At 41.4% G+C, this 15,492-nt stretch overlaps 1 protein-coding gene across 10 annotated transcripts in view; it reads left to right on the top strand.

The window, feature by feature from the left end:
* brip1 (BRCA1 interacting helicase 1) overlaps positions 1–15,492 on the top strand; it is a 61,609-nt gene that overhangs the window by 27,626 nt on the left and 18,491 nt on the right. For 7 of the 10 annotated variants that reach the window (XM_084673660.1, XM_084673661.1, XM_084673659.1 and 4 more), the window contains exon 25: positions 55–197. In XM_084673660.1, coding sequence (XP_084529786.1) covers positions 55–197 — 143 coding nt within the window. Of the gene's footprint in view, positions 1–54; positions 198–8,217; positions 8,315–8,443; positions 8,861–12,279; positions 12,318–15,492 lie in introns of those variants that run through there. The other 3 variants (XM_084673668.1, XM_084673667.1, XM_084673663.1) reach the window with 3 other exon arrangements.

The raw sequence follows: 15,492 nt of genomic DNA, 5'->3' as shown, positions 1-15,492 counted from the left end.
TCTTCCCCACTGCATTCCCTGACTTGCATATCAAATGTTCTCTTCCTTATAAAGCATACAACGCCATCTGGGACCCTGCTGAATGCTCAGTTACCAGGCTCCTGCACTGCACAGGCTGTGCGTCTCAAGACCCCTCCTCACCTGCAAGTGTTATGGCATTTGAAATCCATCACCCACGGGATTCTGCACTGGACCAGGTAAGCTGCCACCTCTTAGAGAGACACTGTAGCTGGATGTACAGTTCTGCATTTAGTCCATTTTATTGATGAAGGATGGCTAGATAAAGGCCTAAAGCAGGGGTGGGAAACCTTTTTTCTGCCAAGGGCCATTTGGATATTTATAAAATCATTCGGGGGTCTTACAGAATTATCAACGTAAAAATGTGCCTGTTATATTTGGTCAAACATTTAATTAAATCACGCCTAATGTGATGGCTGGAATTGCTTCTCTTTGGTGAGGTTTGTGATGTTAGCTGCCACGGATGCAGCCTGTTTTGACTAGGGGTGCATTGAACATTTCATGATTACGGAAAGGGATTGTATTATTTTTTATACTGCTACCATTTTTTAGACTGCTTATCGATCTGAGTGTTAATCAGGCGCGGAGCCATACGTTGTAAACATCCGAGGCTTAGCCTAAACCAACAACGTATTCTGGGTTTGATTTGCTAGAAAGGAATTTCACACTTAATGCGAGCACGCACCGCGCCCGAGATAATTTTTTTGGTACGCAGCGCTGTGCGCCTCCACTGTCCTTTTCCACATATTAAAATTGTGCTGCTGCCAACCAATGATGCACCTAATAATATGGTTCCTGCAATGCCATGGCGGGCCGGACCAAATGATTACGGCCCGCGGGGCGGACGTTCCCCACCCCTGGCCTAAAGTTAGTAGTGTGGCAGTTTTGGGATTCAGTTTCCCAAAAATCTTAATAAACCAGAGACAATGTGTCTCACCGCAAGAAATTTCCTGTGCAAACCCATCCTATTACAAGCATCCTTCTACAAGCACTCAAAAACCCAAATCTTTGGGTGACTTTGTCTGACTGGTATACTATACCATTTCCCAGATTTGTATCTAACTCGGTGTCCCCAGTGAAGGTGAGTGGAGGTTTAGCTGTCGATCCACAAGCTCCCAGCAGAGGCACTATAGGCAGCATTTTACAAGATTACATTTAGTAATCGATAATACAATTTATTGTGGTCTTTAACTTTACACGATTGAACTTGTTTGTTAAAGTTGTTATAAACATATCAGTTTGATTAATATGTGTACACAATTAAAAAGGTTTTTTATTCATCAAACTAGCGTTTTGTAAATGTTTTGAATGGAAGTAATGCAATATTGCATTATGATACATTCATTATGCCATAATGAATCATAATAAGTCAAGATATATTATAAAGATAAATAGGAAAGACTAATAGATTCATTTTCAACATATGTGGAAATGTTCCTCTGGCAATTGTAATATTTCACACACAGAAATGGAGAGAATATAATGAAACGCAACAGCAAAAACGTGTTATTATTTTATTTCTTTAAGAGACAAATATTTAGCCAATATTAAAGTTATGTGGCATAGACATATGTACCCAAACGTTAAGATGTATTTTATACAACAAAGCAAATGTTCAATATTTTTTTATACAATAGATATTCTTTTGGTTTTCAGTTGATGGTTATAACACATAACCCCCCCCCCCTCCCCCGTCCTGCAGTGTCCTTATGCTGTGGCTGTGGCCGGGGGCCAAGCGTAGGTAGTGGCGAGACACTTTGGGAAATTAATCAATAAAAGGGTACGTTAAAGGTTAATATTTATTAATCTGTCTGACAGAAGTGATTGGGTCCAATTTACACAATGTAAGTCTATTGATTTCTAAGTCCTAAGCTGCTTGTTCATCTTGACTACTACTTGCTGGAAGAAGTAGTCTTCAAAAACAATATGTAAATTTTTTTTTTTTAAACCTTGACGTAAGGGGAATTGTGTCTTAAATAGCAACGGCACCTCAGTCTTTAGTAGTTTTGAATGGTTACACGTTTTTTCTTCAGTTTTCTCAAAAAGCTTAACCTGAGTCGACCATTTAATCAGTTCATCAAGATAATCTTTTGCATAGAATGTAAGTGACTAATGTAGGTTGAGAGGATTGATTGTCCTTAAACAGTGGAAAGTTGAAAATGCATAACTAAAGATCTCATTGTTTTGAATGAAATATATGGTCTATTTGCTGTCTTGGTGTGAATTAATCTTCATTTATTACACTACTGCAACTATGTAATGCAATTCTCATTGCAAGTTATTTTAGTAAGAATTGGGTTATGCTGGTGAGTCAAAGACATCAGGAATACTTAATTAAGCAGTGTTCAGTAGTGTGCATACTAACCAAGGAAAACTATAGTTTTGTCTTTTTTATGTTCATGAATGTGAGGACGAAACTATTCAATCAGTTTTGAATTAAGGTATAATTCATTACTATATTTTAGCATTATATCATTTTATAAATTTAGCTTGTAAATGCAACGTTTGCATAAAGAATCTTGTAGATTATGTATAGGCGCAACAATTGATTTTGCATGATTTTACATGATATATTTTGTTTTACTTTAAAATAATGGATGGTAGCCAGGTATAACTGTAATGTGACACCGTACTGCACTCACATCCTTGTAGTTTCATTGGGTAGGATAACTAACTCAAGAGTTTCCCATTATGTCTGAAATCCAATTAATTGACTTCAATCATTGGCCAGAGCTATGCAACAGTGATGTAGGTTCTCCATGTATTAGAAACCACTGCCAATTGCCAACGTACATCTTTTGGCTGTGTTTCTTCGGTTTCTCTGATCCATTGTTATCATCTTCAGTTGATACACGTTTTCAAGCCTCCTTAAACCTACCTCCCTCATACCCCAGCCACACCCTTACATCCAAAAGGGCAGCGTTAGGGGATAGCTGTTGTGGCGTAAATGACTCATGTCCAGATAATGACAAGCGGGCAGACGCCATGTGTGTTTTTAATGGGCTTTGTTACAGCAGAGAGGAGAGATTTGCAGCCTGCAAATTCCAATTCAGGATAATGTTGAATATAAAAGGTCTCCCTCATGCACTAGTGGATATTAAATTTGATCATTTTCATCTGAATGCTTTCTTGTGTTGTACAATAGAATATGTCCATCTGAATGCCTTTATATGGGGTGACAAACTTTGGGACTGTATGTGATGATTAGGTATTTAAGTTTTGTATGTAATGGTACCATTATATTACTTCATGACTTAATACACTTGATTATTCACTAAGGTGAAATCATTTTGCTTTGCCCATCATAAGGCTTGTTATTAGATTAGAGTAAAATAACTATGTAATATTTGCTGTTATAACCTTATACAATACATTATACAATCATAAATGTGAATTCACAAACAAATCAGTGACAATTTGTATTGTAACTTGTATTCACCCACTGCAGTTAGTCAGTGCATGATGATGATGATTGTACCATGCATAAGCATTCATAAACATTTGGTTTGCTTGTAACCATGTCAGATGTCTGTGTTGGGGTTTAGAGACTCAGTCTGGCTTCCCTTTAGAGACCTTTACACTCCTGCACCAACCAGGGTTAAAGGGTGAACATGCAATCATGGAGGTACCTGCTGTTGCTATAGATAGCTGTTTTATGTTGATTTAGTAGTTGTAGTGTAGCAGATATGGAATAATCTCTTAGGGTTACATTTTTAACAGTACAAAGTACCAAAGGATTGGATAAAATACTTAAGGGAATTACAATAGAAGTTTGCTTGTAGCAAGTATCCGAAGCAACGGTACAAGTACATTTTCATGTATGTTACTCATTGTTTATTTGAACGGAAGAAAAAAAACAATGAAAAATAATGCAATTATTACATCTTTTCTCTATTAGAACAGTTTCTTAATTTAAGCATGTGTTGCCTAATCAGGATGGCATTATGTGATTATCTGTAAATTGTAGAGGGCCTTTTTCATTCTGTCTGCTTAGACAGCTGCTAGATCTTGGCTTGAGTCATAGATTTGGAGCTCCATGGCCAATAAAACCAGATTTCTTTCGGAGGTTAAATGGAATTAGACACCTAATCTGCCTATGTGATTTCATAAGTAGACTGATCTTGCTATAGACATCCTCTATTTGGGCTCATCATTTAGTGTTTGTGCTCTTAGCTGGCTAATACGATATGGCGATTATGTTGACCATTTGTCACGGGAGAGGGGAGCTAAAGCCTGGATAGGACTTTGGGTGTTTTAACCAAGACTGGGTCTCAGCAGGATAGCAGTAAGCACTGGCAGGTTGCCACTTCTACCACCTCCCACTGTATGTTAGGGGCACTCAGACAAGACTGTGATCCAATAAACAGCTTAACTGCAAGACTTTGTTTGTTTTACTAAGAGATTCTATGTAGGATTTTATGTACCCTCACTTAGTAGGTTCTACTATTGTTCTAATTCTATATTCTATTATGTCTATTTATTCAAATTGCTAAGATGTTACAATTTTGGGAAACACATGACACACAATTAGATTTCATTAAAATTGTTAATGTAACACCTATATAAATATGGTCACCTCGAGTTAGAATTTGGGGAATGACTGAATGAATAATATATTTATAGTCAAATGGAAAAATATGAATAAACTAGTGCTGTCAAACGATTAAAATATTTAATTGCGATTAATCGCATTGTCATAGTTAACTTGCGATTATTCGCAATTAATCGCACATTTTTATCTATTCTAAATGTCCCTTTTTTGAATGAACGACAAAACACACAGATCACTTTGGTCTTGTCAATGGAACCATTTGGCAACTTTTTTAAAGCAAACTTTCCATTCAGAATCTTATTGGCATCCATTTTGGCGTCTCACGCTCGCCATCCACTCAAAACGTAACGTTAGCCTACTACTCTTTAGCCTACTCGCAAGCCCAAACAAGTGTGTGCGGCGTGCCTGTTGTTCTGTTTCCGTTCTAGCTAGATCTGGTGTGGTTATAGTTTTTCTAATAGCATGTGAAAAAAAACTACAAAGTTAGCTATGCCAGAAAGAACGTTAACCTTGCAATAAAAACATTTACGCAGTAGTCTTTCAATGCAAATAAACTGCTCCTAGTTGTGAAAGTTATTTGATTTAGCTCAATTCACTCAAGCGGTAAATCTTTCTTGAAAGGTTTTGAATTTTAGATATGTTAAGTATATACAGTACATAACATCACCTGCACTATATTACTTGCATCCTTCCCAATTCTGTGAGAAGTCTTAATATCCCATGTAATTTAAGGTTTTAAGGCGTTTGCTTTTCTTTAAATAGATCAGAGTTTTCTTAAGTGAGCAGTCTGGACATTTATGTCCTTCATAGCTACTCTGGTTTCATCCTAGTACCAGGTAAATTGGGCAGGGCCCACTTTAACATCAGAATGGAGTGTCCGTTTCTAGGATCCACAGAAATCAGCAGCAATCCCAGACTAAGCCTCAACTGACTGCTGTTAGAGGGAGGACGGAGAGGGGGGGGGATCAAGCATGTTACTTTGATGGCTTCCCCTCCCTGCTCTGAGGTGGTAAATGATTGGGAGCCAGATGGTCTGGCTCTGTGTGAATATGGCAAGAGTCCCGGCAGGTATCACAGGAGAATGTATGTTCTCGGTTCCAGGAGATCCCAGGACTGAGCATGTCTGTAAATCAGACCATTACATACCAGGCTCTTGGGACAGTGAAACGTTTCAGTTGATTTGCTGATACCTAACTGCTGTGGACAGTTAAGCAGGAGCTGTGTTTCAGTGCTCTGGCACCCACCATAACATCACTTGCAGTTCATGCACTGTTTAACTCCCTTCCACCCTGTGCACACTTTATATCCTCTTTCCTTACTTATTCCTAAATGTTTAAAATGTTAAACTCATCACAACTGGGGCTGGGATCTTAATGTATCATTGGTTGAAAATGCTGAGGAGATTGTTGCAATGAATATACCTTTCTTGAGCCAAACCTAATTAGTGTCTGTTCTGCAATAAATACATATGTCCTTCGTGGTATATGGGGTTTGGACTTACTGGATTATCTAATCTATACCTAATGTGAAGCACCCATGTAGGTAATGCCGAGCTGTCAATAGGCACTTAAAGGTCTTAGGTTCAAATTGGCTTTGGATGAAAGCTTCTGCTAAATGAATATATTATTATTATTATATTATTAAATCAGTCATGTGTCACCATTTTTGTGGAATCAGTTATGGATGTCATAATCATGCTCATCATTAAATCTCAGCAATAATTTAAAACTTAGCTAATATGTAAGGCGACCTGGAAGTGGGATGAGGGAAGGCACTGTTGGTGGTCTTGGATGTGTAAATATTGGAAGTGCCAAATTGCAGTGTGTCAAAACACTCCACAGCTTCAAGAGGTCAGTGAATAATGTCCACATGTGAAGTGCCCACAGGTGTTTGTTTAAAGGGGAAATGAAGTTGAGAAATACGATGGAGTCTGTGGGGTTTTATAAGTTATATTTTAATGTACAATAATACTCAATGATAACCACAGCTAAATAATGTTACTTTGCAAAATAGTCATGAGGATAGAAAACAAAATTATAGCAATTTTCCACTCACTCATGGGTCTAGGCTAAGTTGGCCTTTATAAAATAAGAGCTATTTAGACTTGACTCATTATGGTCAACATTTTTAGTTTAGAAGTTAGAGATTACTGACACACAGTGGAGCCTGCACACAAACAGTGCAAACCCTCTCATAAGAGGTGGTGTACTGTATGTGTTAGGGTTAGAACAGTATAAGAACTCACATCTCCTACATTCTTCTCACACTCCCACAAAGCCCTTGTTCTGTGAATCTCTCTCAAGCACACATTTCATAGCTCAGGGGGGAAACTGGGCAGAGTGATGATTAGGGGGAAACTCTTTTGTTCCAGCCTCTTAGAACGAGCCCTGAGCGCTGACAGACAGACCGTAGTTAAGACCTGATGATGAGAAAATTAAACATTGACGCTCACACACACAGACCTACACCATAGTATATATGGAGAGTCGGCCCTGACTCATCACAGCCTCAAAGTGGGTGGACACGCCTCGTCATGAAGAAGACCGTTCACCCATGACTGTTTGAACAGGTTGATTCTGCTGGGGTTGTGTCTCCCATTGTATAGTAAGCAGCTTTCTCTTTTGATAATGAATATTGGCATCACTCGCTGGCCCAAACTTCAAAGAGGGATTCTAAGTCATACGATACTATACAGTATAATTATTTAACAAATGTCTATGCCATAACACTCGACTTAATGTGTGAGAATTGAAATATGTGATGTGATTTTACTTACAGTATTAGCTGCATGTAGGCGTGTCAGCAAATAAGCACTCAGATGAGTTGTCCTAGGCTTTCGGGCGCTACACAAGCTCACAGTAGATGTGGATGGACAGGCCTGTCAGGTTCTTTGTCGCTGTGTGGAACTCTCTTATTATTTTTGAATGTGTTGACTCAAAGATGATAAAACACACGTCTCATCCTACCATTGGCTTGTGGATAATATCAGTGTCTAGAAGGGAGAGTATTGGGTAATGTGGGGAAATCTACCTGTATAGAACATGAGCCATTTACAGAAATCAGACGTAGAGAGGAATCTGTGCAGTCTCCTCCTGTTGTGATTCTCGTATTCTCCACCCGCATCCTGTGATACATCTTGTAAATCCTCAGATATAACGTGCCTGTAGATGTAGGTGATTTGTAGGCTAAGGACAGTTGATGGCATGCATGAAAAGTGATGCAAAAATGTCTCTGTGAAACCCTTTTTATTTAGTAAATGTATTTGACAATGCAGGGACAATGCAGTTCAACATAGCTACAGAGCAAAGTTCGCAGCTGATGTGATGCACATAGAGTTTACAGCAAGTGCGCATTTTCAACTCCCGCCCCTGGATGGGCCTTTCTACAATAACACATAATAAAAAATAAAAAAATACAATTTTAAAAATACAAAATAAGAAAAACACACAGTGCTATTTACATATTCAGAAAACACTCATTCAAAAAACTAATCTGAAAAGTACACAATGCTATTGTACTGATTTAAAACTCACTCATTCACGCTCAGACATTTACAAATGGGTACAGTTTTGGTTTGTTTTCAGCCATGCCTTAAGCTTAGAGGTGAACATTTTAAACGCTTAAATGTTCCTCATCTCTGTGGGCAGTGAGTTCCACAGTTTACAAGCCCTGTAAGAAGAGGCTGATGAGCTTGTTTCCGATGCCACACAAGGGAACCTTAGAACGGCCGCAGTTGGATGCTTGGTAGGTGTGTGTATTGACAGTGCTGGTGTCATTCTTAAGAAAACCTCACCCCATGGCAACTGCCCAACAGAGATTTCTACTCACGCATCGGTGCCCTCCCTCCCTCCCTCCCCCGTTTTGTGTCAGCAGACAATAACCCTGGGCGTCCCTACCATGTACAGCCGCTGTTGCAACCGGGAGAACACCTCCAAAGCAAACATTGCCACCCGCTCTTGACAAAAGCAGCAAAAGGATTTGCCTTTGTCCTTCCACTTCCCTCCATTCCTTGTCTTGTCCTGCACTCAGGGGCTGCACAAAGACTTGTGCTCTGCGGCAGGTGTCACATCAAGGTGCTCGTCAGATCCATTGTTGGCCTCAGTTCCGTGCCCAGCTTCGTATTTGCATTCTCTGCAGCCGTTGTGTTGTTAATGTGACCAGAGAAACGGGGCCCTTGGACTTTGTGTGACACCTTGAACGCAAGGCCCACAATCGCGTGTGTTGGTGTATGCCTGTTTTACGTACTATAGTGGCAACTGTCGAGAATTTTGATTGTGTATGAAAACACTTGCAAACGGATTTGTGATTTGAATATATCCCTGTCAAGTGAAATTGTTTTACATTCTCAAACAATTTCATTTGTCAAGTACAGAATGTTGATTCCAGTTAGATTAAACAATAATATGAAGATAAAAAAAAATATATATATATATATATATATATATATATATTAAATTGGCAACACACCTCAGTTTGGTTTGTTTTTTTGATATCAAGTTTGTGAAGTTGCTTTAGATGTTGGCCAGCAGAGGTCAGTCTCTCCCTGTAGTTGCAGTTCCATTTTACGACGATGTTTTCTGACAATAAATACAAATGTTATATTGCACTCTTTTATTATATATATTTTTTGTTTTCCGCTGATTTTTATTGCTTGCTTAACAACTCTGTGTCAATGTGTATTGCATACCCAATCCCCAGTTAAGTCTCTCCTTCTGGATTTGTATCCCTGTCTTTGTTGGCCTGCTTAGTTGCTACTAAAGAACTGAATGTTATTTTATAGGGTGAGGAGAAAAGGACTATGGGCTATGAGTTTTGCCATTTGCTGGATATAGAGAGCTTAGGCCTAGGCTTCATTTGGGAGCATGATAGAGACCCTTGTGTTCTCACACCTTCTTTCTCCTCGTCACACACAATCACATCTGGCCTGTCAGTTTCTCTGCCTGCTCATCCATCTTGTGATGTAAATGCGTGCGAATAAAGCTCTCTGTCCTTTAGACATTTATTGGCTCTCCATCCGCTCAATTTGTCCTCAGTACGCATCAGATTAAACTGTTATGCTTTTTATATGCGCCAAAGTGTCAGAATGCATTCTAAGCAGAGAAACTGTCATGAAACTGTAACCTCCCCCACCCCATGACATCCAAAGTGTGAGGGGTAGTGCAGATGATGGTGTTCTTTAGTCTTAGAAGTGAGGTGGTGGGGGCAAGGGGCAATGGCCAAAATGGGCAGTGCAGACTTGGGCCTGTAGCATATCTAGCCCTCCATCCCCCATTCCACACACTTTCTGTTTTCTCTCTGCTTCTTTATGTCAATGTTTGCTTTAGTGCAGTTAAACTTTGAAAAAAAGAAAAAAAAGAGGGCAGAGGAGAAGTGTCCACAAGAACAGAAAACATGTCTGTAACTGCTGTGGCACTGATCCCTGAGCGGCAGTGGAGTCATTCATCAGCTGCTAGTGTGAGCCGTGGCAGTGGACTAGCACAGAGCAGCAGTTAAAGCCTGGGGCTAATGACAAGGTAAACATGATTATTGACAGCAACACAAAGACGGGTTTAAGGGAGTCTTGCACGGCATATATATTGTGCAGGAGTATAAAACACACTCAGAACAGTGGGGACTGGCGATGCTTCCCAGCAGTGCTTTTAGAAGGGTCTCTATCTTCACTCTGCACACAAACTGGGAACCTGTTGTCACTTGGACTGCGCACGCCTCAACCCTACCAGGTCTTTTTGCTGTGAAACACCCAATGTGAAACTGCCTTCCAGTGCCTCAGTATCATAAATGATTATTTAAAACATTTCTCTCAAACAAACGGATGGCTCAAAATTGCAATATATCTAACTGCTTTGGGGTCATGTGCGCCTACTGTTTTCACTTGTTTTGACTTGAATAAAGTACAATACAATTACACTATCCGTGTTTACTGGACAGTTTTAGGGTCATTGTTTTCTTGTCCCATTGGCTTTCAGTCGTGACCTAGATTTTGGGCTGCCAAAGCCCCACAAAGCCCTGCTGTGCTCCTAACAGTTATTTGTCCAATTAGCAGCTCAGACCAGAGGGTCGTGGCTGCGTGTTTTTGTGCAAGTGTGTGCAAGTGTATATGGGCCTATGCATGCGCTGATTAGGAGTCAGCCTAATTATTGTCCTTCTACAAGGCTACGGTGTCACAGACACATCCTTAGCACCACGGTGCGCTTCGCTGCGTCTCATTAACCTAGTTCGGCAGTTTGATACCACACCCGACGTTGTCCCTCCCCTTCACAGACAGTGTAGGGCGCTCTTGCCTCACATTCTCCACCTCCGTCCTCGTACTGTGATACTCTCCAGTCTCTCTAGACCCACGATGTCTCACAATGTGATCGTTTGAACAGGGCTTTCTTCCTCCACGACAATGAAGAGACAGCTGTTTCTTTTCTAACTTCACTTCAACAAAGCTGCTCAAATTGAAGAGCCGCTTATGCTTTCACAGAGATTTGAGAGGCAAACATGGACTGAACCATTCTTCTTTTTATTAAATGTTGTGTTTTACTAACTTATTTGCCCTGCACCCTCTGAATCTGAATGGGGATGAATTTTGCTAGTGTTGAAGTGGTTGGAGACTGTTGAAACAGGCTAATAAGATGGCCAGAGCGGAGTCTCTAAGCGTACACAGCTAACATGGACATAGGGGGGCACTGGAGTCTCGAGGAGGTCCAGAAACAACTCTTCCGGGGGAAGGAAAAAACATCACCATGGGAACACATACTCCTCCTCAAAGTGTGCTGATTCATGGGCAAACGCAGCTCTGGCTAAGTCTAATGTTGCCCCTCACGAGTAACTATCGAAGCTGTAAAGTTTTCCCATCAGGAAAACTTTGCTGTTCTAAGGGATGTAGCCCAGATTAGCCAGGTTTGCTCAGGGTGCCACCCGAGTGACAAGCAGCCATGAGAGTTTATTTTGATAAGTGCCAGTGGTGACATCGGTAGCGCTGTGTCTCCTTCACACTCTAAGTGGTGTTTGCTCGGCTTTGATTTCTATCATCTGGTCCTCGTTCCTGTTTGCTTAAGTGACAAAAGAGAATTCCTAATGATAGTTTGTCACGCTAGGAGTGAGTCATAAAGGCACTTCCTCCTTGGTGTGTCAGTACTGCTGGTTGGTCTAACTTTGACAAAACCAAACAAGGAACCACATTTTGTATTGGTCCTCAAAGGTGTTTTAATTTTACTAAATTTATTATAGTTTGTTTTTTTATTATTCATACCCCGGTATCACATACCAGCGGTTACAGACATGGCACACAAGGGTGTTATTTGCCGTAGTGCTTTAACTGAAATGACATGTTTTTTATGTCTAACTTTCCAATTCTATTATGGGTCTCAACCCCTGAAGCATGCATAGAGAGAAAGGACAGGGATTCCCTCAGAATACACAGACTGTCACTCCAACAAAGGAGAGCTGCACTCTTACACCCATTTGGCATACATTCTCACACAAATAGTGGTGAAACAAACATGGACTGGGGCAGAGAATAATCTGCAGAGCAAACATGGGAGGGGAGAGGCAGGTTGTTCAGGCTGCAGCCTCTGTACACGCAGCTCATGGAGAGCTTTCTCTCCCTCTCCAGAGATCTGCCCACCCACCGTCCCTCCGGCCCCGTGTGTCAAGCTGGGCTCTGCGGCTTGTGTTTGTGATGGATACATGGTTAATGTGTGCTCTGTCGACCTGCTCGTCAGGTGCCTTTCATCTAACCCCATCCCAGGTTCTTTTGACAACCACTTGGCCCCCGCCGTAAATGGGAAAGTAAGCATGGTAAGGTGTGGCTGTTGCTTTACGCGTTACAAAAACACATTCATTAAGGACTAGCCCTTCAGTAATAAGAAATGTATGGTCATGCTTCACTGTCCCAATTCATTCTGTCAGTTTGATTTAGGTGCAACACACATTTGTGTACCCATTGTAAAATAGTGATACATTTTTTGCTGGCTGGAAATTGGATTCCTTTAAATGTGCACCATAGGAGCTGTGTTTCACTTGGAGATTTTGGACCATACAGACACACGTTTCAGCAAACACATTTTTGCCTTTGTTTAGATTTGTATGTTCCGTATGTGTCCTGTGTGACTCCTTTGGTTATCCGCTGTGTCGTCTCCTCCCCCAGGCAGACAGCTATCAGTGCACTTGAAGAGGCGGCTCAGAGGCTGGCACCTCCGGGAACCCCCATGAAATTGGTCTGTCCGCCCCCAATCTCATCTGGTCAACTCACACACAAAAACGTACAAAAACACAACATGCAGTATACATCATGAGCACCAGTCCACCTACTTGTCCGCCCACTTACTGCAACAGGCATGCTGTCTTAATTTCCCAAATCCATAATGATATCAGGAAGTTGTTTGTGCCATCAGAGATTTGCAGTCATTGTCTGGTTCGTGTGAGATGAGTGGTTGTGATATGGACATCTGGCTGCGTAGGAGCGCTATCTCGGCAATCAAAGATTAGAGCCTTGCTACTGTATCCTCACAGACACACACACAAAGATGTACACCCTTAGATGTGCATGCACTCCAAAGAAGATCCTCAGTGTCTCACACAAACATTTATATTTGTTAACAAGACATATTTTTTGCCATACAGCCATTCCTTTTTACAGTTTTACATAAAGCTGTTGTTAACCTGAGCTTTGAAGTAAGATAAGGGTTTTTAGTGCCATGGTCATGTAAATCTTATGGTTGTTGCTGCTAGTCTGTAAGCGTGATGCTATTGCTGGCAACCGGATGTTTTCCTAAAGTTAGAAGGAAGCTTGAGATGCTATCCCACCCATTAGCTGTAATTGTGCAAATTAGAGGCAATATTTTGGGAGGAGTGGGGCCTGTAGGGAATAGGTAGAGGAAGGGGAGGTGTCATCTTTTTCACATCAGACACGAGTGTATCGTGGCAAGGGCAGAATGCGGGGGCAGGATTCACATTATTGATATGCCAACTGCCCACCCTTCTAGGGCTTGGTTAATTGTAATCACCCATTTTATTTTGCTTTTGCTCAAGAAGCCCATGGTTAAATGATGCCATGAACTTCAGCTGGAGGATCAGACACCGGGGGCTGTTTATCATGTTCTCAAGAGGTCACTCGGGTTTAGGACAGACCATCAGCACATATTGAGATCTGAACGAACCCACCTGTCCACTTATTACTTGCACTAGTAATACGTGTACTTACACTGGTAATGCGTGACAGACATGCATACTCAATCATTCACATGGACACTAGCACACGTGCACTGGGCTTCTAGCCTGTTCGCATTCAGCACATTCCTCACGACGCCTGGTAGTGGAGATAAGACGTCTGATCACTTGATCGCCACTGCACAAGGTGCCGCTCTGGTCCATGTGAGCACCATGTGAATGCTCTTCAAAGTGTCATCTGTACCACTCCTTCCCGAGGCATGAAGCAGGGACTCTTATCTGCAACTACGCTCCATCTTTCAACACATACCACGTGTAGGTGGCAAGTATAACACATACACACATGGATAGCATCTTATCTGCTTGTTTTAGACCCAAGGCAAAGATAAGGTTGCCTGGTAACTCATGAAATGTTAGATCCGTCTGTTTTTGACAGATACAAGTAACTATTAGCACCTCTGCATGCTGTCCCTTGAGATGGCCTGGCCAGGCAAAGTTAAACACACAACCTGATTTTACGTGAGGGGTGATCAGGGGGTCATTGCAGGACTTCTCAGCCTGAGCCACAAAGGGATGAGCTGCAAATCACCTGATAAGACTCTTTGAAGCCTGAGCTGACGACCTAAATCCGCAAGTTTGCCTTCCTACCTGGACTTAGAGCACTCATTGTGAGGTAGCTTGGCAGAGTTACTCACATACTCAGTTCTTGGAAAAGCCACCCACTCATTCTTGTCACATCTGGTTCAAGGACACACATTTTTATTAATTGCGACTTGACTGTTATAACAACTTTGTGGTTCATCTAATGGTCTGGAGAATGTTCCACTGTGTGGTGCAAGCGACTTCTAGACCAATGTGCATTCAGGTTTTAATTTCACAAGTTATGTTAGTAACAACATTGTGGTTTCAAACTGTATAGGCAGCAGTTCCTATGTAGTTGTATGTCATTATAGTTTAGCTGTGTGTGTTGCACACCAATGGAATAAAGGACAAGGGAGAGGTGGCTGTCCAGGGGTTAGGGATTTTTAGAATAAATATTGGAGCAGTATATTCATATTAACCACCTATTTCTGGAGATGTTGCCAGAGGTACGACCCACAGTTTATTTGCTACGTTGAAAATGTATTTTAGCGATGACCTGAAAAAGATTTGTTCGAGTCTGACCTCACTATCCCTTTAGTCAGTAACGCAATTCTTCCAGAACATAAGCTGTTGTTGCGTGAGTAGGTTCAAAGATCTTGTGAGTTACCACGCACCCTAACAAGTAGACGTGGTTGTTGCAAAGCTTATCCTCTCTGTCTTTGTCTTACTTCTATTTGTTCTAATTGGCATTATGGGCCGTGTGCGACTTACGCGTGCATTATGACAAACTCTGCTGCAATGTGAGCTTCTCCTTGCCTTTCTTTAGGCACATAATCACCTCTGGGAGGATTGTGTCTCCTTGGCTAACCTGTCAATCACAGGTAGACGATCCCCCTGCTTAAGCCGTATTTGTCGAACTAAACACTTGATCTGGACGGGGGGCACCGCACCGGCCGGAGGTGAAGCTCTAAGGAGCCAGCTCAGGAGGCTCATTCAGACTTAAAAGAGGACAAACATCTTAGCAGGAGATTTGCAAACGCTTCCCTGGAGGTAATCCGATAGATATTTCCTTAAGTCCAAGATGTCCCGCTCGGCCGAAGACTTGGGCATACTGTACTGTAGTCAATATGGCTTTAGGGGTGTCCTTGCTTCTGACATGACTAGTCAGTTACTGGACCTGCTGG

The sequence above is a fragment of the Hypomesus nipponensis genome, chromosome 15 (assembly GCF_054491055.1).
Source record: "Hypomesus nipponensis isolate SF chromosome 15, ASM5449105v1, whole genome shotgun sequence".
Lineage (NCBI taxonomy): Eukaryota > Metazoa > Chordata > Actinopteri > Osmeriformes > Osmeridae > Hypomesus > Hypomesus nipponensis.
This window is presented reverse-complemented; position numbering and strand designations above follow the sequence as displayed.